At 31.4% G+C, this 24558-nt stretch overlaps 3 protein-coding genes across 3 annotated transcripts; 1 reads left to right on the forward strand and 2 right to left on the reverse strand.

Annotated features, from left to right (window-relative positions):
• Nucleotides 1–7583: 7583 nt before the first annotated feature.
• Nucleotides 7584–11852, reverse strand: LOC126760467 (solute carrier family 12 member 8). The gene is given in 8 exon segments (XM_050476112.1): nt 7584–8568; nt 9169–9347; nt 9422–9576; nt 9579–10044; nt 10115–10349; nt 10411–10612; nt 10678–11225; nt 11292–11852. Coding segments are annotated over 8 exon segments (2178 nt in total). The 5' UTR covers nt 11525–11852; the 3' UTR covers nt 7584–8408.
• A 5923-nt stretch (nt 11853–17775) lies between these two features.
• On the reverse strand, nt 17776–22652 carry LOC126760458 (AP-3 complex subunit beta-2). Its single transcript, XM_050476102.1, has 6 exons — nt 22426–22652; nt 21582–22352; nt 20576–21386; nt 20284–20504; nt 19154–20222; nt 17776–19094 (listed from the first exon to the last, which is right to left on the reverse strand). Exons 2-6 carry the CDS (start codon nt 22311–22313, stop codon nt 18310–18312), a joined length of 3618 nt encoding a protein of 1205 aa, XP_050332059.1. The 5' UTR covers nt 22314–22352; nt 22426–22652; the 3' UTR covers nt 17776–18309.
• A 310-nt stretch (nt 22653–22962) lies between these two features.
• LOC126760483 (protein SREK1IP1) lies at nt 22963–24472 on the forward strand. The gene is made up of 2 exons (XM_050476141.1): nt 22963–23247; nt 23309–24472. Exons 1-2 carry the CDS (start codon nt 23143–23145, stop codon nt 23828–23830), a joined length of 627 nt encoding a protein of 208 aa, XP_050332098.1. The 5' UTR covers nt 22963–23142; the 3' UTR covers nt 23831–24472.
• The last annotated feature ends 86 nt before the right edge of the window (nt 24473–24558 follow it).

The following is a 24558-nucleotide window of genomic DNA, read 5'->3' on the forward strand; positions in this document are numbered from 1 at the left end:
TCATGCCAAATCATGAAAATATCTCTTCAAAATGAAAAAGTTTTCCTTACAAGCACATGATTTCGATGGTTCATTTTATATGCCAGCAACGTGCTATAGTCTGATGTCAGTGATTCCGATCTTAAGAAAAATTACAGAACGATATCTCAAAAACGGTAGAGGTAGTTCCCATGTAAACCCTCCACGAAGGTGACTGAAAAGTGTTCGCTCTTGTTGGAGTTGGGAGTTACCTATCCAAGGTCTGACTTTATAGTGGTGTGCTAGTTACTCCTCATTAACAAATTTTCATATATGAAGGCTTACCTTTTTAGGAAGTATATACTTATACTTACTAAGGGCATAGAGATCACTAGATCTCTTGCTATAGATCTTGGTCGAAAAGTATTTTGTGACAGCGTATGTACCGATTGTGGCCCAGCACTGGCCAATCTCCCGCGGAACCCTGTTATCTAGTAGTAGAACACATGAGGATAAGTGAACACCGACCTGCTCCTATTCTACTGATAGCGGTTCTAAAGTGTCTTTTCTTGCCAGCCCATCAGTTTTAGAATTGCCTGGGATTTGGCTGTGACCTGACCTGAATTATAAATCAGTCTTATCACAAAGAAACTTGATGCTTTTGATAACGAGGCTAGTCATTCCTTCACCAATCCTGAACGCACTGTTAATGAGTTCAAGGCTCGTATCGCTGCAGTGCTATCTAAGTGGATTTTCTGAAGGAGGCTGCAGTTCGGAGCAGTAAATCTACTCCCTCGCCAGTATATGAGTAGATTATATAAAAAAAAATTTTAGAGAAAATTCAGTTGAACGAACGAATAACAAACCAAAAAAGAGCCTGAAATATTATTTATATTTCAGAATTCATTTTTGGGGATGAACTTCAATAAAAAAAAATCGATCGAATCAAAAATTTAAGAAAGTATAATGATAAGCTTTGCGAGTCCACAAGTGTATTATAATAGCGTATAAGAATGCAATACTAAATATACTATACATTATGAGCTATATGAATACTTCCCTTCAATCTTCAGCAATTAACGGCGGAGGTGTGTTGACAATTCTTGGTCATATAAAAATCTTTATAAATTCCGGTATTGAATCGACTATCGTGTTAGTGGTTCATTCTCTCTAAACACTATATGCAACCTTTTTGGATTAAATTATCAGCATGTTAGTAATAACTTCTTTAGGTTGGATAAAGAAGTGATATGGTGAACATAATAGATGGGTAAGTTTTTTGGCCGAAAATTAAACGATTTTTTCCACCTCAACTGCTAGCGGAGGGCTCGGCATTCGCAGAAGTAATTTGCCAGAATATCATCATGTATTAGCGTTACTAACTTTCCTTTTTTCTAAAAGCAGTATCTTTTTATCCTGTTCATTCTCAACGCTACCCTAAAGTACTTTTGTAATATGCCGTGTGTTGCGAGCGTTCTCAGACCTGAGCGGTTCCTCTATGGTACATTGCTTCAAGTAACTTTTAAAGGAATTAAATGGTCTAGGCTAGCTTAGGAGCCCGGAGCAGGCTAAGTCGTCCACTTTTTGGTTAGCTTCTACTCCTATGCGACTGGGTACCCAAATGTTACTTAGCGAGTTTCCCACTGAGCGTCTAGTTTGCCGCCTTGCATAATCTAGTCAGATTTGGTATAAGCGATTATCCTTAATTACCGTTTGCCTATCCACAAGAAGGCTTAAGAGCATGCTGATTAGAGCAGAAGACCATTTGGCAGCTTTTGTTATGTCAACAATTTCGTTTGGACAGACGAAATTGTAGTAATTTAGTTTGAAGCTACAGAAGAAGTCCGCGCCAGTTTCTAATCCATCCTTTGAGCTGTCAGTATGGTGCCGTTGGAACTGTTGATCATAGAATCATTGGTCCATTCTTCTCTACTCGGAATTGAAAACATTGTTCAATTTTTTTATCGGTCGCATCATACTAGGCTAAAGAGTTAGGCTAGACAGTGTTCCAGAAGCAATTCAAGCAGATTGACGGAGCTAGTAGATAAAACAAAGATCCAGCAAACAATCGGCGCATTTGAATGTGAGTCAATAGGAATTCATTGGGAATTTTGAGTTACATTCTTAGATGATGAGGTCTCCACTTTTGGCTTCACTGGCCTTGTATACAGTAAGGATTAAAATAAATTTATAAAAATATCCCTTACTTAAACTGCTTTTGTAAATATATATGTTTTTTAATAATATATATACAAATGTGTGCAATCTCGCTATTTTTGTTGTTGTAACGCTTACTAAATTTATATGCGTTTACAGCTTCCGCATTGTACGTCAATTAAAGCGATAACTGCAGCGGTCTGAAGCCAATTTCTGTTGCGTGCCACAGGCCATCAATTTTAACACACAGCTTCCACACACACACACACCGACACACATTTGCAGACAACTACCAACACACTATAATTTGGCACGAAAGCGCTTAATGCGTTAACACGCTAGTGGCAGAAATACGCTTTTATTGCAGTGCGTATTTAATTTTTTTAAATATTTTTTTTTATTAAATTTTTTTTTTATATAAATATATACACTTAAATATATGTGCAAGTGTGCCTTGAAAATGTTTTGCGTGTTTCTTACTCTTTTCGTTAATTTTTTTTAAACTTTTTGAACGCTTTTAGTTGGCTTTGTGCTTTCCGCATTTATAGCAGATCGTGTTTGTCTGTTGAGATTAGCGTTTTTGTTGTACTAATTTTGTTAAACCTTTTTAATTTAAAACATTTTATGCTCATCACTCAACGAAAATTAAGATTTTATCATTTTCTTCGACACAGAAATGTTTAAAAATACTCTCAATGGCAGTATTAAGGCGTGAAGGTGAAACCAAAAGACTTAAGCAACGAACTTGATGCGAGAATTCAATAGAACATGAAAGCCACCGATATCAAACAACTATAGCATACAGGTGCAATACAACTACCACTTTAGTTTTTGTCGTTATAAACTTACCACCGTCACCTGGTTACTGGGAAGGCATTGGAAAGACCTTAAAATAATAAATAAAATTGTTTAACGATGATGAGACTCAATCATAGACTTTTGTTTTTATATCTTAGTGTTAATTCAGAATTAATAGCCTTTATTAATCGTAGATATATGCGTGTATATATATTTATTGTATATATATATATTTTTAATACAAATTTAAGTTACATTTTATGCCTCACAATTACTTTAACTACAATTTACGGTATATGCACATTATTTACTAATAGTCGTTTATATGATTTTTATATATGTATATACGTTTTTTTAAATTCTTTTTATATTTAAAATAATTTTTAACAAAAGAAAAAAAACAAAACAAAAAAATTAAATAAAAAATATGAAGATAAAGATTTTAAGTTTTTTTTTGTTTTTTTTTTTACTTGTATTTTACATAAATTGTTTACATATATTTTTAATATAATGCTTAAATAATTTTTTATTTTGATATTAAAGTTTTTTTTATCTATTTTATTGATACACAACTTAATATATGTATATAAGTTACTATTTTTGTATATGTGTAAACTGTTTTACTTTTCAATTTTTTTTTTTTAATTTTTATGTTTTTAAGTGTACACAATTCTATTAAGAGTTATATTTTTCTGACAACGATTTTATAATTTATTTTTTCGTTTTTTATTTTTATTTTCATATTTTTAATTTTAATTTTACTTTCGTTTTTATTAATTTGATATATATTTTTAATTTATTTAATTTAATTTTACTTCTTTTTTTTATTAACCTTATTTATTTTTTAATTAGTTTTATTTATTTTCTAATTAAATTAATTATTTTTTTTTGTAATTAATTTCATTTTATGTAATTTTTATATTTTTTATTAATTTAATTTTTTATTTTATTTTTTTTTTATTTACGTGTGTTTATTGTTTTTAACTTGATTTTAAAATTTTTATTTGTATGTATTTTAAACAATTTATTTTTAAGCATATATTAATTTTTTTTATCTTTAATTTTTTAATAGTTTTATTTATTTTCTAATTAAATTTTTTTTTTGCAATTAATTTCATTTTATGTAATTTTTATATTTTTTATTAATTTAGTTTTTTATTTTATTTTTTTTTTATTTACGTGTGTTTATTGTTTTTAACTTGATTTTAAAATTTTTATTTGTATGTATTGTAAACAATTTATTTTTAAGCATATATTAATTTTATTTATCTTTTATTTTTACTTCGTTTTTTTAATTAGTACTATTATTATTATATATTTTGTTTTTGCATTTTTAAACTTTTTTCATTATAATTTTACTTATGTATATAATTTTTATTTAATTAATTTGATTTTTTTATTTAATTTTTATTTTTACGTTCTTTTGTGTTTTGTTTTTTCTTATGTTTGATATTATCCATTTTATTTCATTACTTTCTTGCATAATTTTTTTTAATTAATTTGATTTATTTTTTAAATAATTTAATTCCTTTTTGCAATAGTTTTACTTTATATAATTTTTATTTTATTTTTCATTTATTTTTTTTTTTTATAATTACTTACGTGTGTTTATTACTTTTAATTTGATTTTATAATTTTTGTTTTTTGTTTTTCGTTTTTTATTTTAATTTTTTTAATTTTACTTTAGTTTTTATTAATTTGATTTATTTTTTTAACTAGTTTTATTTATTTCTTAACTATTTTTTTTTTTTTGCAATCAATTTCATTTTATGTAAATTTTATATTTTTTATTATTTTTTTTTATAACTATTTACGTGACTTTATTGTCTTTATTTTGTATTATAAATTTATTTTATTAAACTTTTATTTTGACTTCATTTCTTAATTATTATTTTATATATATAAAAAATGAATAAAAACTAAAAACATTAATTAAATTAAATGTATGCACATATAAGCATGATAACAAAATATACAAATTTAAAATATAAAACAAAATATATGAATTTGTTTTTATATTTCTTACATTTTTCTTATTACAATTTTAATCATGTATATACTTTTTATTTAATTAATTGGATTTTTATTTAATTTTTATTTTTACGTCTTTCTATTTGAAATTTAAATTTTTATTTTTTGTATTATATTTTTTTAGTTTGAAGTTTTATTTTATTACTTTCTTGTATTTAAATCCTCACTTTTTAGTTAATTTTTTTATTCTATATTTAGATTTGAGCATTTTATTTTATTTGTTTTAAATATTTATTTTTATTTTTGTTTTGAATTTAGTTTTTTATTTCATTTCATTTTAGTCTTTTCAACAATTTCATTTTTTTATGTTTTTTTGTGTACTTATTATTTCTTTTTTCTTTGTTTTAATATCTGCTTATTAATTAACAGTTATATTTTTTTCTCTAATTTTTTCGTGCAATTTTTTATTTTTATTTAATTTTTTGTGTTCATTTTCTTCCTTTTTAATGTTAATTTTTACTTTAAGTTTTTAGTGCACATTTTATAATTTTTTGTCTTCAACTTTTAACTAATTCATCTCTTTTAAAATTTTCAGTAAATATTTTATTTTATTTCAGTTATTTATTTTTACTTTCTTCTTATTTTTGTTTTATTTTTACATTTTTATTTTATTTTACTTTCATATTTCATATCGTTTTTGGTTTTTATTCAATTAAATATATTCTTCGTTTTTATTTTCTTTTTTGTTGTTGTGTTATTCGGTTTTTATTTCATTTTTATTGAATTAATTTAATTTTTTTTCTTGCTTATTAAAAATTAATAAAATAATAATAAATAAAATAATAAGACGAAAAATAAATTAAATTTAATTAATTTTTCTCTCACTTTTATTTTATTTCGTATAGTTTTATTATATTCGTTCTTTTTTTAATTTTTTCATTTATTATTTTTTTTTATGTTTTCTATTTTTTTCTGTCTTTATTTAGTTTTATGTCTTCATTTTTTTATTTTATTTTTATATTAATTTATTGGAGTTAATTATTTTTATTGAATTTTAATTTTATTTACCTATTTCATTCCATATCAGACTTTAATTTAATGCAATTTGTTTATATTAATTTATTTTGTTTTATTATATTTTGTGTATTTATTTATAGTTTTTTATTTTGTTCAATTTTACCATTTGATTTCTTTTTTAACGTATTGCTTTTCGTTTTATTTCTTGTTTTTTATTTAAATTTAATTTTATACGTTCACTTCTTAATTAACTTATTTTTTTAATTTTATTTTTTTATATATTTTTCAATTAGTTTAATTTTTCTCAATTAATTTTATTTTATATATATTTTTTAACTTAATATTTTATATATTTTTATTTTTCTTCTTATTTTTATTAATAATTTTATTTATTTTTTAGTTACTTTAATTTTTTTCCAACTCATATAACTAATATAATTTTTTATTTTTTTCTCCATTTTTTCTTTATAATATTTACGTGTGTTTATTATTTTTAATTTGATTTTATAATTTTTGTTTATATATGTATATTGAAATTTAATTTAAATAAAAATAAAATAAAAAATATGAAATTAAAAAAAATAAATTAGTAATAATAAAAGACATAAAATAAATTTATGATTTATTTTTAATATTTTGAATCATAAATTTATTTTATGTCTTTTATTATTACTAATTTATTTTTTTTAATTTCATATTTTTTATTTTATTTTTATTTAAATTAAATTTTTTTCTCACTCTATTTTTAATATTTCATTATTTTATTATTTTTTATTTTTTTGTATTTTCTATTTTATTTCATTTACTAATTAATACTTATTTATGGTTTTGTTTGGTTTTACTTTCATGCCATTTTATTATTTAGTTTAATTTTTTTTTAATTATTGATTTTTATATTATGTTAAAGTAGATTTATATTTTTTCATTTGTAGTTAATATTTTTAATACAATTTTTTGTTTTGACTTAAGTTTTTTTTGTTTTATATTTTTTTCTTTCATTTTTAATTTGTTTTTGTATGTGTTGTAAATCCATAAAAATTCAATAAATACACGACATACAAAGTTGTTATTTTTTTTTTAATTTTATTTATATATTTTTAGCTGCAGTTTAAGCTAGCAAAAATTTAAGAAGAGTTATAGAATATCTAAATATGAAATGTATATACTAGTACAGATAGTAAAGTTTAAGGCGTGTGGAAAGTAGTACATTTTTTGTTTCTTACATTTCAACTTATACATACATATATACATTTGCGCAAAATGCAAATTGGTACATGAGTAACTATGTTTATTTGCAACATTTTATATTTAGTTGTATTTTCTTTTTTTTTATATAATTTTTTATAATTGTGTTCTTTTTATTATAATTTTTTATTTTTTTTATTATATGTATATTTTTTTTTTATATAAACAATAGAAAACAAGATTGATATTTATAAATATAGCTAAAGTATAGTTAGAGTGTAAGCAATGCTTCGTTAAAGTCATAAAAATTAAGTAAAACGAAAGTAATATTGTATATATATTTTTTAAATTTTTTGAAAACATAATTTTATTTTGCACTTTTGCACTTTTGTTATGCCTGCATTTCCGCTTTTTGATTATGCTGAGCTTTTTAACGCGTTAATTTTCATTTTGCAACTATTTTTTTTTTTTTTTAATTTTTTTTTAATTTTTAAGTATTTTTGCAATTTTTAATTTTAACTTTGCACTTGTTAAACTTTTTGTTGCATTTCTTATTATCTCATTATCACATATGCTTCCTTTCGAACGCATTAAATTCTGCTTAGGCTTTTAAATGCAACGCAAGGAAACATACATACGAATTTCAATCGTTACATAACTAATCACACTTATAAAATTTACTAAATACAACACTTTTAAGCATCTCTTACATAAATTAAACAACAGTCATTTGTTATATAGTAAAAAGCTGCGCTTAACTTAGTTTTATAACAGAGAAATTTGCATGCTTCTAAATGCACTGATGAAAATATTTAACTTTTATATTAACAAAGGCGCATAATTTGCTTAATTTAATAAAAAATAAATAAAATTTTTACACTAGCACTAACACAGCGCACTAAAGTTGTCAGTATTATGCATACTCATACACGTTGATACTATGAATATGACGAGTGCTGTTGGAACCAAATTTGTGCATGAATTTTAAATGCAATAAACCGTTAACGGAGTTGAAGTGCTGAGTGAAGTGCATTTAGATTTGATTATTTGGTTTTGCGTGCTGAGGTGACTTATTTACTTTTTATTTTCTACCGATTTTTTTAGGGAATGCTTGTGTTGTTATTGTTATACTTATAATTTTTTGTCATTTGGTGGAAAATATTGCTTCAAAAATACATATTCGGTTACTTAGTCCAATTGTTGTTACCATTTTGGAGGGTATCTTAGTGCGTGTTATTGTTTTAGTGCTTGTTTTTGTTTTTTTTTTTGTTGTTGTATTTTACGAAAATATTATTGTACGCGCCATTGCTTTATTATTTGATTCATACGTCATCGATGAGATGACCTTCCACCACAGCGGAGTGATGGTAGCGACTGCGTTGCGAGAAATCAGCATTATCCTCATTCAATTGTGTGCGCGAGAAGTCGACGCCTGGACAGGTGGGCGTCACCACAACCTGCTCGTACTCGTGCATGCGCTTGCTAAAAGATAGAAGGGAAAAAATTTGAATTAGAATTTGGTAAAGTATTGGTGTAATTAATTTATAATGCAATATATTTTTTAATAAATTTTTCTAAAACGTGGCAACACTGTTCAATAATATCATACATATAATATTAATTTTTTCGATTAAATTTTTGGCAAAAATATTGATGTTATTAATTTATAGTGAAATTAGTGTAATTTTATTTTTTCAAAAATGTGGCAACACTATTCAATAATATCATTAATATAAATCTTTCGTTAATTTTCAAACCGATAACAAATCTCCCCAAATTTGTTTTAACAGCAAAAATTGTCAAACCACCTCACTTGCATTGCTTCTTGATGTAACGATTTTTTTTTATAAAAATTTAAAAAAAATGACAACCTTTTTACATTATTTGCACAAAGCTATTCAAATATTTTAATTACCGTGTCTAAAACCGTTCGCTTAAAAAAATTTCGTTACAAATATTTATGTGTACACAGTTAATAGCTGTAAATGTCACATGACTAACTTATCTAACCACAACAATGTTTTTTGCGCATTTTCTCGCTTATCTGTTAATTACTTAGCATGCATGTTACAACACACTCACCCAAAACATCTGAATATGACGCTTTTTAGCCACGCGAAGAAATTGAATTCTGCCGTTAGGCCTGGTTTCACGGCAGGATTAGCAGTGCCCACATAAAACCACACAATGAACACAACAACGAAGCATGTGAGCGCATAATACCAATTGACCAACAGCATAACGAGCAGTTTCATAAACGTCTGCAATAAAAATGTAAACAAATAAGATTTCTAGTAATAAAATTGCAAGCATATACGCTAGGCAGCACACTCACCCCCAGCAGCGACGCCCAGCGATTGCAGAAAGGCGAATACCAGTTCTTCGTCTTGGAGTGTATGGGCAAGCGTATGGGCGCAATTGGCTCCTCATCATCCGCCGGTTGTTCCGTCGCGCCACCTTCCTGCACGTTTGTGCTGTTGTAGCCATCACGAAAGCAGCGCCATTGGCATCGCTACCATATTGCTGTTGTTGGATATGATTGCGTTCAGTCTCTTGATTAGCCGTCGCCATAGCAGCTGCAGCAGCAGTTGAGGCGACATTTGAAGGCACATGATGTGGTGAATTTTGTGGTGTTTGTTGCAAGTTTTTATGACGCACGCGATCGGGAAATAGCAAATCCAAATCGTTGCTATCGCCGCCGGGTGATTGCGCAGTGCCATAACGGCGCGTCTCATAAGATGGACTAGACGCCTGTATGCGAAAACGTTCCTCGCGTTGTTCTTGTATGTCGAACGTTTGCGCCAAAGCAAAGTAAGAGTAGTCAATGCAAGCGTAGGTCAATAAGAAGGGCATAGTCACGATGGGTGCAAGGAAATTAATATCACCAACTATGATGAAAGAGACCGTAACCACAGCAACAACGCCCATGGCATAGAGCGGCACTTTATTGGGACCGCGCTAAAGTTTGTAACCGAAAAATTGAGGTTAAGGTTAATCTATCACCAAAATTAATATCTATCATACTTACACCTTTGCCGAGTACATCGATGCCAGGTATAACGCTCTCATTAGCTATACTTTGCAAAACACGCGGCGTGCCGTACATAGCGCCCAAACACGATGACATACTGGATACATATATGCCAGCCAGTAACAGCAACGGCACCGCTGATACTTTCACGGAGATCATATAATTGGTGAGCAAAGTGGAGTGTGTGCAGGTGGCACCCAGAAATAGCACGAACACCAAATAAAGGAAGGTGCTAAAGTAAAAAACAAGTAATGTTTAAATGTAATAAAAAATAAATATTCTGTTGAACTTACGACGTGCCAAAAGCCGCCAAAGTGCCATTTGGTATGTCGGTGGAAGGAGCGCGCAAGTCACCGCTCATGTTAATACCGGAAAGCACACCCGTCACAGTTGGAAAGAATACGCCAAACACGCGGAACCATGAGTAGCCATCCTCATATTTCGGCATTAAATTTTCCCAGAAATTACTGCTGCCCCAGCCTTCAAAACCATTATCTGTACAAAAAAAAATTGAAATATAAAAAATTTCTACCATATATATAGTATATATTTTTACACACCTGGATCGAAGCCTATGAAACTGCCAACCATAAAATCTAAAGCTGAAACCAGCAATATCATTAGTAAAATGAACTGCAGCTTTATAACCCACTTCACGCCGGCCACATTGATGCAGCCCAGAAGTAGCACAGCGGCGGTAGCGAAGCCACGTATCGCCCATTTGTTGCCCTCCAGTCCAACCAGTCCCGCCATACTCTCGCCAAAACCCATAACATTTAAAGCGCAACCCACCGCTTGTCCGAAACAGTATAGCAAACCAAGTGAGCCGCCAAAACGTGAGCCCAATGTGTGAGCTACAAGAAAATACACACCACCGCTTTCTACACGACAGCGCTCACAAATGCCCACGGCAGATAGCACGGAAACTAACGCTATGACTACAGTGCAAAATATAATTAGCACTGCATTAATTATGCCCGCTTGTGCTACAATCCAACCAGAACGCAAAAATACAATCACACCGAATACATTTATAAGGCAGGAGGTGAAGACGCCATCCCAAGTGCCGAATAGCACTGGTTGTGAGATAAAAAAATTCGAACGCCACCTAAAATACAAAAATAATATATTATAAGCGTTATCAAACCAATATATTTTATTGCACAGCAATTACCATGGTTTGTCGCCCTGCTCATCGGCAAATATCTCGTTGCGTCCAGAGGCTTGGTGTCCACCAGCAGCGTATGTATATTCATTACCCAAATCAACAAAGCCACCGGAATTACCTCGTTGCCGAAAATTTGCTACAACCACGTCGCCAGGTCCGTCATCATCTAAACCGAAACGATTCCAATCAACCTGTCGACGTCCACTACCATTAGCGCGACCGCTGCCGCTATTACTCATCACTACTCTTTTATGGTGCGACGTTAGCGATTAGAAATGATGTACTTTCTATATTAGTACACTTTTTTGTTTGGCTCTATTTTTGTTGCTCCACGCAAGCAACTGGCCCTTCATACACCACAAACAGACGCAATTTTTGACTGCACTTTTTATGGTTATCAACTTTATCTAATCGCTATAGTTTTTTCCTCAATAATTCCATATGTTAGCAGCTAGTAGGCGTGATTTTGTACCGATTTTCGTAGTGAAGAAAATTTGGTTTTACCAAGAAGTGCATTTATGACTATTTTATTTATTTGTTGTGTGTGTGCCAATTGTCAAACTGATGTCATACGCAGTGTTGCCATATCACGACAGGAGCAGTTAAATGATAACTATTTACCATGGATTTCTCTTCATGGAGGGATTTATGTTGTCAATATGCAGTGGGGCTATTTGTTTATTCTATAGAATAAAAAAATTTATGACGATTTTTTTACTACTGAAAAAGTAAAAATAAAAATATAATACATTTTAATGTTTGATATTGTTTCTATATCCATATATTTATATTAAATAATAATAACAAAGCTAGGATTTACTTACGGAAACTATAAATTTAACACAAGAATTATTCGACATTAAGATCAATGATTTTTTTGTAATTTTTATAAATATAAAAATTTGTGCAAAATACTAAATTCTATATAAATCTGTACAAATTTCCTTATTCTTATTGTAGTCTCATAAAAATCGAAATAATTTTGTATAGCTATGCCGAGTTGAGGAATGCACGTCCGTTCCAACCATTCAGCCGTAGGAAGGGGCTGCTTGCGTTCTTGTACAGTCAAGAGCATACACAAGCACCAGAACAATAACTTTATCATAAAGGAAACTGGTCCCACCTCAATTGGTGTAATCTTCAACTACATCACAGATAGCATTGTTTAGCCACATCAATGGGTCGGCCGGACTTAACAGTTGGCTGATGAAAAGACACAATTATCACTTCGGATGGTACCACAATTTTTTGTCCCTCTAGAACATCCCTCCCCAACGACAGTATTGCTCCCAAGCAATATATGCTAATATAATTTTCGAGAATATAACCTCTGCAGATGCAGATTATTTCTTAACATACTATACATATATTTCTACATACTTCATTAACAGGGAATCAATTAGTAACTTCACTAACTAAATGTTGCCTTGACCTTCAGAACGAACCTCAGTTGCCTTGAGAGTGCTATGGCGCCTTTCACTTTTTTGCCATCTACCTACTTTTTAATTTTTTACATACATACATATTTTCTGATGATCCGACTTCTTTCAAAATGAACCCTTTAAAGGACCGCTTGACAAGATGGATGCAGATTTCTTATTCTTTGTACCAATTAGGCTAAACGCCACAAAAACTAAAGCTGAGTCTTGAGTATTAAAGGGTTTTGTGAAAAAGTTTCTTAAAAGAAGATACATTTTCCTGCCAAAATCTAATGCAGAATCACTGTAGATTTGATTCTGAATTTTACTTAACCGCGCGAGTTAATGGCACACTTCACAGGCATATGTATCTTAGAGATCGGCATTCAAATTACATATGATGAATATGAAATCCTGCTATTTAAAACTATTCGGAGGATAGGAAGCTCTCAAAGCTTTACGTCTTCCCGATAACTTTAAGTTACTCTATACTTATAGGTTTAAAAGCTCTAAAAAAGAGCTACTAATGGTATAAAGACTACCAAGATTAAATTTTACAAACTTTCTATAAATAAAACTTACATATCTTATAAATTAATTTATTATTTTTTTATTGTTTCACAAATATATATTTGTGTACATGATCATCATTCACAAACTGCTTGTCAACACGCGTTTAAGCCCTTATTTAAGTCCTTAAACCATGCTTCGTCCTAGTGCTCCCATCATTTGCCGTAAGTGCGATCGTTTGGATTGAATGGTGGAGTGCCGGGTACGCGTACTGGGGGACGGCGACTGCCGCTGCCACCATTGCCATGACTCCTGTCGACGAAGGGTAACGGCTCGGCATGCGCCAGTTGCGATACCAAAGCAATGACAGCCAGGATTAGAATACCAAAAAAGCTTTTGCCAAACATTTTGAAATTAATTGGGTGCTGATTGATCGAATGTTGAAACTTTGAATGATTTGATGGAACAAATTACGAGCTTTATATATACGGATGAGTTGAGGCAGTGAGTAAAGCAAAAAGCACCGCAGCTCTTTTTGATGATTGCTTGGTGACGTGAGGAGAAAGAGATATGTTTTTGCCAAGTTTAAACTAGGTGTGAATTTTTGTATGTTTATATGTATGTAACAGTAAATAAATATGTATGCACAAAGGCACTTCATCTCTGAGCTGTCTCAACGCTGCTGATAAGAAACGTCGCGGGGAATTTTCAGACAATACTTTTAAACGAGGAGAGTGGGAGCCAACAAGAAGTCGCAGTGCATCCCCATTGGGGAAACATATTTTATTATTATTATTTTATTTAAAATTTAAGCGTAAGATAAGATTTACTATCGTTTTATTTATTTTAGTTTCATTGCGGTTACGGAATAACCATTTTTTTTTTTTTAATTTGATACTACGAACACCGGAGTTCGGACGTTTTCCTTAGAATTTACAAATTCAGGCTCTGAATTTGCTTACATTGACTTATCGAGCGAGCGATATGATTCCGATTACTCTTACAAATTTTGCTTAAACTTCTTCTTCTTCTTAATTGGCGTAGACACCGCTTACGCGATTATAGCCGAGTTAACAACAATGCTTAAACACCATTCATAATTATGTTGATCTTTGATCTCAATGAGCCTGAGAAAAAAGGCTCCCCTCTGAGTTGCCATATAAGAAAAACAGCTGTGAGCTTGTCGTAAATTTGTTGAGACTGCTAATGTCAGTTTCGGCTATGCCTTCTGGTTCGCCGAAGGTAGGATTAACGAGGTGTTTCATTCTCAATCTTACAAAGGCTAGACAGAAGAGGAGAAAGTGCCTAAATGTTTTCACCTCACCCTCCTCCATATCAAAATCAGTACAGCTTGTCGAGCAATTTTTTGTAGTTGTAATAACAATTACTGGTCTTATGAGATTCTGAAATTAAGTTCTACTGATTACGAAGTAAGGATGCGTTTTATTTTTTAAATCAATCGAATGCTAGAAGTATAGGTAAGAAGATCAGGACCTCTGTACTCGTACAAAGAAATCTGCATTTCTCGGTCCTATAAAGGCTTCATATTCCGTTTAATTTGTTGTTTTAAGAGCAAGAATTTAAAAAAATCTTATTTTTGTTTAACAAATTATTGTTTTTATTTTATTAATGCATACATACAATTTTAAGATAGCAGTCTAATATAATTTATTAAAAAAAAATTCCAGAAGTATGCCTACCTAAAGTAACCACAGCGTAAATTTGGCAAAAGAAAATATGTTTGCAGTTATTTTTGCACAGTTTAACAACACTAGATTTAAATTACGTTATATTTATTCCTTCATTTGACAGTTCTTATGTTTATTTTTAAGCAAGTTTTAACTTCGGCATTTAGTTTATACATTAATTAGTTTTTATTCAATTATTTTTATATACTTTGTAGACGAAAAAGTTGTAGCTAAAAATTAGCATACTTTTAGGTGTTGTTAAGGGAGAACTATACAAGTTTTCTCCACGCTATATTTTTCTTAGCAGTTGAAAAGCAAAATTCCTCGAAAAAGCATTTATTGTTTTTATAGAGCAAGAGAAGGCCTCACAAGTTAAAATTTACTTATATTTTTTCTTAGCTTGCTTATGCGCATATAGTTATGTAATTAGTGTAGGTTATGTATAATTATTTTTACACTTTACACAGTAGAAAGTAGACATAGTACATGAAGGCAATAGATTTACAACAACAACTCACATAGTTTAATTACAAAATCTTTCTTAATTTATGCATTTTGTGCACGGTTGCATATACAATTAATTTTAGACCAGTTTGTAAAGTTTAGACAATATACATACATAGTTATTAACATACTTGTGGCACAGAATTTGGGCAAATACTTTTATCTGCCGTACTTTGCTCGAGGTTAAGTTGCTATCATTTTCTTTTTGTTGGACGTCAAGTTTAGTTTAAATAACTGCTTTAAGCAATAAAGAGCTGTTTATAAATATTTTTAATTTTACAAAAAAAATTTTAATAATCTAAATAAATTTGAAAACTACAAAAAAGTAAGAGAAAAATATATGACAAAAAGTTGATTAAAATTAAATAAAAACGTAACAAAAAACTTAAAACGATTCAACTGAAAAAATAAAATAAAATAAAAAGAAATAAAATAAAAAGAAATAAAATAAAATAAAATAAAATAAAATAAAATAAAATAAAAATAAAATAAAAATAAAATAAAAATTAAATAAAATAAAAACAAATTCTAAGAAAATAAAAATTATAATCAAAAAAAAAACAAATTTGAAAAATAAAACATATTTTCAATTTGATTTATAACTTTTATTTGTTTATTATATTTCAATAATGTTTTAGTTTTCCAATTTGTTTCTTTTTTTATTAAAATTTTTTTTTTTTTTCTAAGCTAAAAAGTTGTTTAAATATTTTTAATAAGATGTTCTTTTGATTAAGATTTTTCATTTTCTTTTTTCGCTTAGTTAGTTAATTAATAAAAAAAATATTGAACGGAAAATAAAAACGGGTAAAACTGAAAATAAATAACTTACTTAAACAAAATATAAAAATAAGTAAAAAACAATAAAAAAATAAAATAAATAGAAAAAATATGTAAATATGTATATTAATTGAAAAAAACTAAATAAATTGACGAGAATATTAAAAAAAAAATTAAATAAATTGACGAAAATATTAAAAAAAATTAAATAAATTGAAGAAATATTAAAAAAAAAAATTAAATAAATTGACGAAAATATTAAAACAAAAAATTAAATAAATTGACGAAAATATTAAAAAAAAAAATCAAATCAATTGAATAAAATAAATAAATTGAAAAAAAATCAAATTAAAAAATAAAATAAATCCAAAACGAAAAAAAATAAAATTAAAAATAGATTAAATTAAAAAAAAAATTAATAAATTGAAAAAAAAATTAATAAATTGAAAAAAAATTAATAAAAAAAAAAAATTAATAAATTGAAAAAAAATAATAAATTGAAAAAAAATTAGTAAATTGAAAAAAAAAAATTAAATTAAAAATTAAAAATCAAATTAAATCAAGTACAAAAAAATTTAAATAAAAAAAATTTAATTAAATTGAAAAAAATAAATAAATATTTTATACACACCAAATACAAAACAAAAATTTCTTAATGAAAATTTAAATGAAATAGTAATATGAAAAATTCAACTTTTTTTACATTATTTCTTTATTTTCTTTTTAGCTATACTGTGTGCAATTTTTCGACCAGTTTTTTAACTAGTAAGCCATATTGCATAAACGGCAGTAAATTAAATTGGTATAAAACACTGAAATCCTTTAATGTTTAAACTATTTAAAATTCGGTAAAGTAAATATAAATGTTTATTTAAAACATTAATTTTAACTTATTTTTTGCTGTTTTAATAATTTTATAACTGTAGATTTCGGTAGCCGTCTTTTCGACTAGTTGTACAACTAAGCTTTTAGCATAACAAAATATTTTTACTGTTAAAAACCAAAAATATTTAATTATCTCTGCATATCTGCTAATGAATTAAACTGGTATAACACATTCTCCGTAGGTTGTTTATACCGAATATAAACATTATATATACATATTTGGAAATTTTGGATTTTATTAAAATTATACATTTTAGAGAATTCCACGCTTTGCATATTTTACTGATTTAATAGTTCACTTCAGTATGCAATTTTTAAATTTATTACTATTATTTTTTTGGTTGCAAAACATTTTTTTTCACTTGGTAATAAACTGGTATAAAATGAATTTAAAGTATTTTAAAAGAGAAGAAACGTATAAAATGTTAAGGAAAATAAAAATGAATTTACAAGTGTATATTTTGAGTTATTCTAACTCTGTGTATGCCATTTTTTGCTTTATACCAGTTGTTTGTTCGATTCGGAACTCTTCAAGTACTACTAGCAAATCGAAAACAGCAATGAATTCGACTGGAACTGTTCGCATATGCAGGCCCGAAACTATACTAATACAAGTACCGTTACTCAACAGCAATCCCGGCATTATAGGATCACCCTGGTACTACCTTTTTCCAGTTGTAAACTAATGATAATAATGAAAAAAGCAAATAAGTGATTAAAAAATAGTTGATACTTTTATATTGAATAGATGACAGTGATTTACAAAAACAATGCTGCAATACAGATCAAGTTTTGTAACTTCAGTTCATTTTTTGCCTTATAAACAACAAGCTAATAACTATAATTTCAATATTTTGTATGCTTCGCTATTAAACAGTTGCGTTTTATTCGAAGTTTCAGATTTTTGAAACGCAAATATAAATTTTTTTAATTTTATTATGCCAAAAGCCACATTTTTAATTATTTTTTTTTTTTTTTTGTCTTTTTTGATTAATTAATTATGCACTTTGCTCAGCAATTTCGTTGATAATTTTAAGCCAAAAACCCTTTAGCATTACTCTTGCTAATCTGGCAACTTTAATAATACGCTTTTAACGCATATTTTGCTTGTCATAAATGTAGTTCATGTACTGTTATTCAATAAATTTGTTCATTCAACTTTTGCTTAAAATATATGTATGTTTGTATATAAAAATAACTTCAAATTCAGCTTTTAAGCTTCAATGCGATTTAACGCGATGTCTAGCATTGAAAAGCCAAGCTGAGTGCATTACGCAACTCGTTCAAGACCATCGAACCGATCACCATTTTTTCACAATTCACCACCAACGTCAAATGCGCGCCCTCTGCCGCCTGCCAGTCCAAAGTAATCAGTACCAGGCTTTTAGAATTCATAGTTTGTCCCACAAAGTAGAGTACATCCTTGCTGTCGCTTGACGCCAGCTGCGCCACATTGATACATTCGAAAATGCGTTGCTTCAGTGCGGTCAAATCAACCGCCTCCCGCTGCAGCTGCAAGCGACTTTGATGTTCGTTCATGCCGCGCAATTTGGTGCGCTCCTCCTTGAAGTATGCTTCGCCAATTTGCACCGAACGCACCAACTCGCCCACCGGCGGCTTGAGTGTGACGCGTGACTTGCCCGCGCTGGTGCTGATTTCCAGTTCGACAGCATGTGTCGAGTCATTGAAGTCTATGCCGAGCACGCTGGTGCCCATTTGTTGCGGCTGCAGGCATTGCAAGGGCGCAAATTCATTCAGTTGCATGCCATGTGGCAAGGTCTGCTGACTCAGATGTATGTTGGTTATCTCATCGTTGGTTAGATTGATAAATTGTAATTCTATTGAAACCATAGCGGCGGAGTATAGATGCGGTGAGCGTGTGAAGCGATAGCTCACTTGCAAACCATGACCGGAGAGTTTATTCAACAATTCGCGATGCTTAAATTCGATGTGTGAGGGACCGACCAACTCGATGCGATTAGCAGCGCTAACGGGCAACAAACCAACGGCGCCACCCAGTGGTGTACCTGCAAAGCGGAAAAAAATTAGAAGAGCCATATCTTTAGTCTGTGACGTAGAAATTTACCAGGTGTTAGGAAGCCGCCAAGTGAGGGTGTCATAACGGGCCCAACGGGCGGTATGTCATCCAAATCCAACAACAAGTCCAGATTGCTTTTAGCTGGCGCCGCTGCAGCTGCTGGCTCTTCCGCTGTTTTGGCCTTTTCTTTTGCCTTTGTTTCCTTGGCTTTCTCTTTGACACGCTGGAACTTGCGTTGCTTCTCGCTCTCAGTCTCCGATTCGCTGCTCTCGGAGCCATCTTCTGTGTTTGTATCGCTGCCGCTGCTGCTTTCAGAGGAGCCATACGAAGAAGACTCGCTGTCCGAAGTGCCTTCGCTCTGGTTGCCACCGTTATTGTTGTCATTCAAGTGCGCATTGTTGTTGCCATTGCTCGATGACGTGTTTACCAGCACGGTTGCGGTTGACGACTTGGTGTCCGAAGCTTTTGACGGCTTTTTAGTTTTAACAGCAGCCACGTCATTCACGTGCTCCGTTTCTGATTCGGATGATTCGCCATCACTTGACGTTGACGACGAGGAGCTACTGCTACTCGAACCCGACTCTGAGTAGGCGGAAGATTTCTCTGATTCGGAGAAGAAACTCTTATCATTACTTGTATGTGCATTTTTGCTGCTCTGCTTCTGTGGCGTACGTGTGGCGCTGGTACTTGCAGCGTTGCTAGTGGCGTTTGCAGCGCCTGCGCTACTTTCCAGCATGTAACCCTCAATATTACGCACCGAGGTATCGGGCGCTTCAGTAGGAAATGTTGGCAGGTCTTTGTAGCCAGTAGCGCGCATATTCAGATAGTGTGAGAGCGAACCAAGTTGGAAGTGATCACGTTCACAGTATTTACTCTCTAGCGCCGGCTTTGGTTTCGAAGAGAGAAAGATCTTACGCGCATTTTCGGAGAGTACGGTTGTACGGCCATTGGCTGGGAAAATAAATTGGCGTAGGAAACGTGCGCGATCGCGCACATCGTAGTTGGCATCGTAACGCGCCAAAGTGAAAACATATTGGCTGAGTAGCGACGTTTGCTCTGGATTGGTGAGAAAGAGTTTCACGCCGAGATTGAGAATTTGTAGTTTAACAACATCCTCCTGAAAAATAAAACGGGAAAAATTACTGTAAGTTGATATTTTGCATCTTAAGTTCACTCACTTCATCCACAAATGTTTTGGCCATTTTGCGCAGCACATCGGGCGCGATCTTCGGCACTTTCTCATTATATTCTCCAATGAGCCATAATATAGAGGCACGCGCTGCTGGTATAGTGATGTAATCAATCAATTTTGCCATCTGCGAGATAATTTCATAGTGCTCCGCAGATTTGGATTGCAGCAAGTTCTTAATAACAACAACACTCTCCGCGACAACGTGCTCTATAGGTTAGATAAATAGTAAAAACAATTAAAATATGTTTTTTTTTTTTAATTTTGATATACACACTCACCATCGCGGTTGGAGAGCAAATGCACTAAACCACTGAGACAGGTTTCAGTCACTTCCTTTATGGACGCTGCACAGCGTCCGATCGCTTGTATTGTGGCCGCTACGAATGAACGATCATTACTGGAAATGTATGTTTGGAATTCGCGCAAAATAAGCGCAATCGTCGACGCCGATGCCAAGTTGGTTAATATATCCAATTTGAGCAACTTAATGTGCGTTGGATCGCTAGTGCGCACAAAGAACGATTTAATGTGTGGCTCAAAAATCGCTTTGCGCTTTGTCGACATGGAGGCAATGCAGGTCAACACCACACTCTGCACTTCCTTATGTGAACGTAGCAAACGTATTAATGCTTTCGCAATTAGTTGTACTTCGTTGCGTGGCGCTAGGTGGTGATATAATTGCGCAACAGCCATAACAACTGAAGCATTACGCGATTGTAGTAGCGGTTTGGTTTGACGCAAGAGTAGACGGTGGTCCAAGTCTACATGATACGATGAAGATGATGAGTATGTCCGTTGCTTTGACGTCTCGGACTTTGATTTTCGTGTGTTTTTCTCACGTTTTTCCTTACTACTATCGTCGGAGGAATCGCCACTAGAAGTTTCTTCATAGAAATTTTCGCTACCATCTTCTTTCTGTTTCAGTTCATCTTCGGCGACTTCATCTGCATTGGGATCGACGAATTGCGTACGGGCATAGCGCGTTAGCATATTGATTATGATCACCTGACCCCATTCATCTACATCGACGAGCAGATTACACAGTTTGCGGTAGTTTTTGTGTATGAGGTCAACACGCTCCGGACAAACCTAACACAAAAACACAGGGTGTATCAAAATACATTATAAAATAATTCAGTTTCATTAAATAAAAATACAAATAATAAAATAGCAAATAAAAGAAATTCATATAATATGAAAAAGACAAATAAAATACTTTGAAGCTCGTAAAAATTAAAGAATTTGACAAATTCAAGTTGCAAAACATTTCAAAGTAGTTCTCACCTCATCGAAAGCCATCACAGCAGAACCAACGACAAGTGTTGTGCGATCTGAGAGTAACTTCTCAATAACTGTCACTAGTTCTTCTTTTTGTTCTGCATCCAACGAGTATAACTTGGGTATAGCATGTGCTGCGGTCTTACGCACATATGGGCTCATATCCATAGCACTGTCACGTATAGCTAGCATAACAATGGGCACAATCATGCTTACACGTATTGACGATAACACACGCAAAGCTGATGCACGTATTAACTGGTTTGGATCTTTCAATGCACGTTGGAATGTTGATATAGACAAAAGTGCTAAATCCTGTTGCTCCTCGGCATAGCGCACTAGATAAACATATACTAGTTTTTTCACCTCAATATTTTTGGAAACAACATTTTTCACTACTGCCGGAAATAAATCACTGGCATCACGCCCACGCGCTATCATGCCAATAATACGTTTCATAGCTTCAAGTTTAAGTCCATCTTTATTGCTATCCAGCATTTGCTTAAGATCGTCATGTTTGCGTCCTTCGGATTGAAAGAACGCACCACTCGCTGGATCCGCTCCAAACTCAACATCAAGTCCCATTTGCGGACTTGTCGATGAAGAGGAATATGCGGCAAAGGGGCTACTGCCGGAGGCGCTGGATTGTTGCTGCATAGTGCTGTTACTACTACTGCTGCTACTTCGGCTGTTGTAAGCGCTTCCAAACAGACCAACTGGCGAGGCGGAAGAAATCATTCACAGCGCTACGGCGTTGTAAAATTATGCGAAAGAATACTGCAAAAGTTTAGATATATCAATGATTTTGCTTTGTTCACAGTTTACTGCGTGTAGTTGTCTGTGCGCTTACGTTGTGTCAATCTGTTAGAGTAGGGTGTAGGTGTGAAACTATAGCAAAACCTTAAGAAAAATTATGTTTTTATTCAACTAACTGTCACGTATCGTAACATTTGTTCTCCTATACACTTTTAAACAGTTTAATACAATTTTAAAGTGGATACTTTATTAAAATCAAAGTAATTTCAACAATTTTACACCAATGCACTTTTCTTTCACTGCAAAACTTGATGACGTTTGTTGTGTGCTGTCACCCGTAAGGAAAGTGTTAGTGTTGCAAAACGAAAATAAAACCATATGTACAAACCGATTAATTTAGAAAGTCCTTCTCGATATTATTTCTATTTGATATTTTTAACAAAAAATCAGCTATACACATATTCAAAAAAATAAAAAATATATTTCTTAACAGTGTTATTACATGAGTCTACAAAGGAAACGAATAGCGGAGAAATAGAAAAAATGTGATTATTATTTGTTATCTATTAAATCCAGAGCTGTTAAGCTGCAACGATTACTATTAATGCAAAACCGATTGATTTTACTCATGACTTTGTTTTCTTTTTTTTATTGTGCGGTGCGAAAATTTGTTGTTTACTTGGCAAGTAAATTAAGGTTATGCGGAAAATTGTCAAAATAAAAAGGTTTTAAGCCGCAACAAAATCTTCTCGACTCCGAAGCAATACAGTAGCAATTGGAACAATTAATAACAACTGACCACCGAAACAAAATGAGCTTCCCACTGACTAATCCCAACAAAGAGACTATACGGGCAGCCTGCAAAAAATGTGGATATGCAGGACATCTGACTTATCAATGCCGCAACTTTTTGAAAGTATTATATACATATAAAGTAAGTTGTTTTATATATAAAACTAATTTATGTACATTTTCAGGTTGATCCAAATAAAGAAATTGTACTTGATGTTTCAAGCACCAGCTCGGATTCTGAACTGGATTATCTCACACCATTGACTGAACTACGTATGAAAGAATTAAAAGAAAAGGAAGCTGAACTGCTGAAAGCAAAAAATGAGAAAAAACATAAAAAATCTAAATCAAAGAAATCTAAAAAATCAACTTCCTCGAAGAAACGCAAAAAGAGCAAGAAAAGCGGAAAAAGTAAGAAACATAAAAAACACAAAGAAAGCTCATCATCGAGTGACAGCAGTGATACTAGTAGCAGTTCAGATTCCAGCAGCGAAGAGTCAGAAACTGAGTCGGATTCAAGTGACAATGAGGAGTCACCGACAAGCAGTGATGATGAGTACGGCCGCAAGAAGAAGAAACAAGGCAAGTACAAACGCAAAGCCGAATCACAAGCTATGCGTCCCAAGAAAACGCGTGTGAAGCGCAAACGACATCGAGCTTCAGCACGACCTTCCAGCAGTGAAGAGGACGAAACAAGCTCCGATTAAAAATGGTTGTGTTTAAAGTGAGATTGCAATTAGTTGCTTTAGCTGGTATACATAAGTGGAGCCGGCGGTTTACAAATACATATAAAGTACATACTAGCTTATCTATATAGTTTTTAAAGTTGAATTCCGTTTAATAATTTGAAAAGTGAACTTTATATATGGATGTATTACTATGCTAATTTAAGCATAATCTCACACACGTTGTAACTATACTTAAATTTAGCTAATAGAGCTACCACTGCCCACTACTAGTAATAGTTAAATATTACATTGAGGTTTATTTAAAAATATGACTAGTAATCTTTTTTTTTTGACTAAAGTGGACTGTATACGAATAATGCTCATACATATGTACGTATACTCATCCATACATAAATACGAATAATTATATGTATGATTAGTTAAATTATATTTCTCAGTGAAAGTCATAATAGCTTAATTTCATTACAAAACAGCATACTGCACATGTATATCATTGATTGTTGATCCTCTGTAAAGCCTTAACGTGTAAATACTAGAGAGGAAGCAGGAAAATGGAACATTCAGTTTATAATATAGTTAATCAATGAGTTGTTCATAGAAATGACCGAAAACAGAACAAATATACGTATATACATATAAAATAATAAAGCCACAAAAATATTTTTTTGTTTTTTTTCGAAGCAATTCGAGAAGCTAATCTCTAAAGCACGTTTGCAAAGTTGAAAATGGCAAGAAGTTATCATTTG

Source organism: Bactrocera neohumeralis, chromosome 5 (genome assembly GCF_024586455.1).
Source record: "Bactrocera neohumeralis isolate Rockhampton chromosome 5, APGP_CSIRO_Bneo_wtdbg2-racon-allhic-juicebox.fasta_v2, whole genome shotgun sequence".
Lineage (NCBI taxonomy): Eukaryota > Metazoa > Arthropoda > Insecta > Diptera > Tephritidae > Bactrocera > Bactrocera neohumeralis.